Consider the following 4,059-nt stretch of genomic DNA (forward strand, 5'->3'; position numbering starts at 1 on the left):
CTTTAGGTACATCTATTCGATACAACACACTTGATACGAATATGGTGCGCTTTCAAAACTCGTTTGTACCATAAAACAACTTAGGTTCTACCTTTTGTTGGAAACTAATTTGTTGTAATTGAGTGTGATTAAGACCTTATGTTAAAGATTTCTAATTACCACTAGGATACTTTTTTTTTTTTGAACCGGCAAATACAAATATTATAATTTACTTCTAAACTAACACTTAATTCCACCTATGTCCACAACGAGACTTGAACCCTCGACCTAAAAAATGGAGGGCACCACCTGATACCGCTGGGCTAGAAGCCCTTTAGTAGGATACCTTTTGTTATTCTTATTGTTATGTACATTAGAGGTTTTTCTCATAGATTAATTGTTAATTTGTTTAGCTGATTGGCAATAGTGATAGTGGTATGATGGTGGATGGACAATGGTGGTTATTAAGAGGCGCATTTGATCATTTCATACTTAACTAACTAAGGGAGGAGGGAATCGTTCCCATTGAACCCATCGAACCCACTGCCACATCAGCTTTTCTTTTTGATTTTTCTTCATCTTTCCGAACCCACCACACACGGAAATCATATCTTTCTCAACCCACTCAATTAAAAAAAATATACAAAATAATCAAGGTAAAATCTTAATTAGCAATAGAGTTACCGCTGGTACCACTCCCTCTTCGACGGGTTGTTTAATTGGTTTCACGAACCTATTTCATCCTCTCTCTCTCTATTTTTCTCTTGTACCATATGTTTTAAGACTTGTACCTTAGTTGTTTGGTATTTTTTAATTGAGTGGGTTGAAAAAGATAGGATTTTCGTGTGTTGTGGGTTCGGAAAGATGAAGAAAAATTAAAGAGAAAAGCTGATGTGGCAGTGGGTTCAGTGGGAACGACTCTCTCCTCCCTAACAGATCAATATATGGTGTAATAAAGATAATTCACGATCATATGATTCATATCACAATACTACAACCAAAAGTGATGCTTTGGACAAACCATAAGGACCAAATATGTATTTTACCCAAAAATAATTTTCCTTTTACCGACCACAACTATTTTGAATTTTGTAAATGGTAACGTAAAGATCCTACGGCACTACTTCCAATTAAAAACCACGCTACACAATAAGATTCGATATACATAGAATACCATGTGACTACCAAATAAGATTTAATATAACATAAAATATTACATTTCCAGATACATAACACAGACGACTACAACATGAAACTAAACAACTTTTTATTCCGAAAACCCTAAACTTTTCGTCACTAAAAACTACTTATTAGTGACAGAATATAACTTTAAGCTCACGTGGCGACGAACACTCATGCGTTAGCGACGGGCTATCATGCGCGTAAGCAAACGTTGCCGGACACGCGTGCTTAAAGAAATCCGACCACTTCGACGCTTTACACGTCTGCGCGTTGTTGAAATGACCTCTGCAACAAAACTCGTCGGTATTGAACGCCTCACAGCCACTCTTACACGCCACCACTTTCCCATCGGCGTGTTTCTGCAACGACCACGGACACGTAGCTAGCAGATCCGCCTTGCAACCGACCACCGGACACACTCCTTTACCCTCGTGCGGCGTTACCGTCATCGGGACATTGAACCCGTCAACGAGACTGACGGCGTAAGAAGACTGGTCGGTGTGGCTGTGGTGGAGGCTGAACTGGGCTAGGGTGGCGGGTGCGGCGCCGCCGAGACCGTTGCACTCGAGTTTGCCACCACAGTCGCCGGTGGCGCAGGTGAAGCGACCGTTGTGGTTGGTGCAACCTGTACGGCCCCAGATACGACCGGACCAGTGGGTGGCTGGGGCTAGGAAGGAGCGGTGAGTGCGAGGGTTGAGAGCAAAGCCGCCGCGTTCGAGGACGGGGTGGCCAGCATTGGGTTGGATGGCGGGCCAGACTGGGAATGGGCAGTTGTTTACGACTGTGAGGGTCAGTGTGGCGTTGGACAGAGGGAGGAGCAGAAGAGAGATGAAGGTGATGAAGGAAAATGAAGCCATGGTTGTGTTGGTATTGGTAGTGGTGTGGATGGAGATAGATACAAAGGGTGTGTATATATAGGCGTGAAAATGTGCATATGTTCCAAAACTTTTGTGGTTTCTTTATGTAATTTGTCCGAATTACGAAAAATAGCAAGTATCAACTTAATTTATTGAATAGTTATTCACTAAAGTACCATAAAGGTGTCGATGCGTGTTTCAAAAAATTGATTTTTAATATATTAGTTAAGTTATTCACTAAAATATCATAACCTATTGGTGCTTGTTTTTTAATTTTTTTTTCTGTATCTAAAAGTTTTTATGGTTAACATGGTTTTTAGAAAATATATTATTATTATTATATTTAAGTTATCAATAAACTCAGTTTATAATTAAAAAAAACGTAATATTTTTTTTTTTGTATTTATCTTTATAATATTTCAATTTTATATTTTATATTTCTTTATCTAAATTTAGACATTATTATAGTTTGATAGAACTTTGAATTTTGTTATCATTTTGGTTTAGACTTTTTTTCTCACAATTTTTTATAAACCTTAAAAAAAAATTTAAAGACTTTTTTTGTAACTATTTTTTATATATTGTTACAAGCTTTTTAAACTTGTATTGCAACTTGTTTTTCTACCCCTTTCATATTACCGGGAAATTTGTGAAAAATTCTCAAAGTTTTGCTTCAGTTTATGATTTATTCCTAAATTAATTTTCGTTAATGAAAAATAACAGGTTACCGGCTATTAAACTCACTTTAGCCCTTCGAACCGATAACCCTTCTATTAGCCGGTTGCCCAACTGACTCATCTTTATTACCCTCTATTAACCTCCTTGTCACCCACTCCTCTGTAAAAACCATTTCTTACCATCCATTGAAGTAAAACCCTAGATCGGAAGATTCAAAGGTAAGAAAATCCACGTGGTCTTCCATTATCTTGTTTCTCTTATATTATTTAGATTAATTTTGGTTTTGAAGTGATAATGGAGACAGTAGATGACTTGGAGACCATTGATGTGGAATTGATGAGTTTTTCAAAAAGAAACAAAGAAGTCGATGCAAAGATGAGTTCCTAAACACTCTCACTGAAAAAGCGCTTGACGAATGCACCATACGTGAGATAAACCTATAGGATTTTGAAGGAATCTCGGAAGATGAAGCTCAACAGGAGAAGCTGAGTGACAGTAAGGGTGACGATGAAGACAAATTGCAGTTTCATTACTCAACACATTATCCGAATGTGAAATGGAACAATATGAATCCAATTTGTGGGGAGAGGTATGAATCACCAGACCAAGTAAAGCTTTGTTTGACAAATTACTGTACATACATACATACATACATACATACATACATACATACATATATATATATATATATATATATATATATATGGGTTATCCAATTAGGTTTAAGAAATGTGATAGTGTAAGCCTTGTGGCTATATGTGCAAGTGATCCTGAGAAATTTCAATGTACCTTTGTAGTACTGAACTAATGGATGAGCACTGAAAGATCACTTCAAATAAATAAAAAATGGTTGAGCAACATACTTGTGTTAGGGATTTTAGTAGTGTTAATCTTATGGATCCCATATGGATAATTAGGCAGTTTCTAAAGGAGATAGTTAGGAAACCAAATCTGAAATATAAGGAAATGCAAGCTATTATTCAAAGCAGGTTCCATTGCAAGGTTTCATGGTCAAAATGTTATAGATCAAAGTGTAGGGAAATTTCTTTAATAGATGGAAAGTTGAGTGATCACCATGGTAAAGTATGGGGTTATCAACATGAGTTGATGAGGTCCAATCCAGGGAGTACAATTCAAATATTTGTCACTGTAAACCCTGATAACACTACTACTTTCCATAGAATGTATACATGTTTTAATGTTATCAAAGAAAGATGGAAAGTTGGTTCTCAAAGAGTTATTAGGTTTGATGGAAGTTTTTTGAAGGGACGATGTAAAAATGAGCTGCTATCTGCCATAAGGAGGGATGAAAATAACCATGTGTATCCCATTGCTTGGGTTGTAGTTGATATTGAGAACAAGC

General features: G+C 36.9%; 1 protein-coding gene across 1 annotated transcript; it reads right to left on the reverse strand.

Annotated features, from left to right (window-relative positions):
* Positions 1–1,157: 1,157 nt before the first annotated feature.
* On the reverse strand, positions 1,158–2,061 carry LOC145018075 (Pathogenesis-related thaumatin superfamily protein). The gene has a single exon (XM_078976001.1). It carries the CDS (start codon positions 2,016–2,018, stop codon positions 1,290–1,292), a length of 729 nt encoding a protein of 242 aa, XP_078832127.1. The 5' UTR covers positions 2,019–2,061; the 3' UTR covers positions 1,158–1,289.
* Positions 2,062–4,059: the final 1,998 nt, after the last annotated feature.

Source organism: Lactuca saligna, chromosome 9 (genome assembly GCF_052625555.1).
Source record: "Lactuca saligna cultivar CGN05327 chromosome 9, ASM5262555v1, whole genome shotgun sequence".
NCBI lineage: Eukaryota > Viridiplantae > Streptophyta > Magnoliopsida > Asterales > Asteraceae > Lactuca > Lactuca saligna.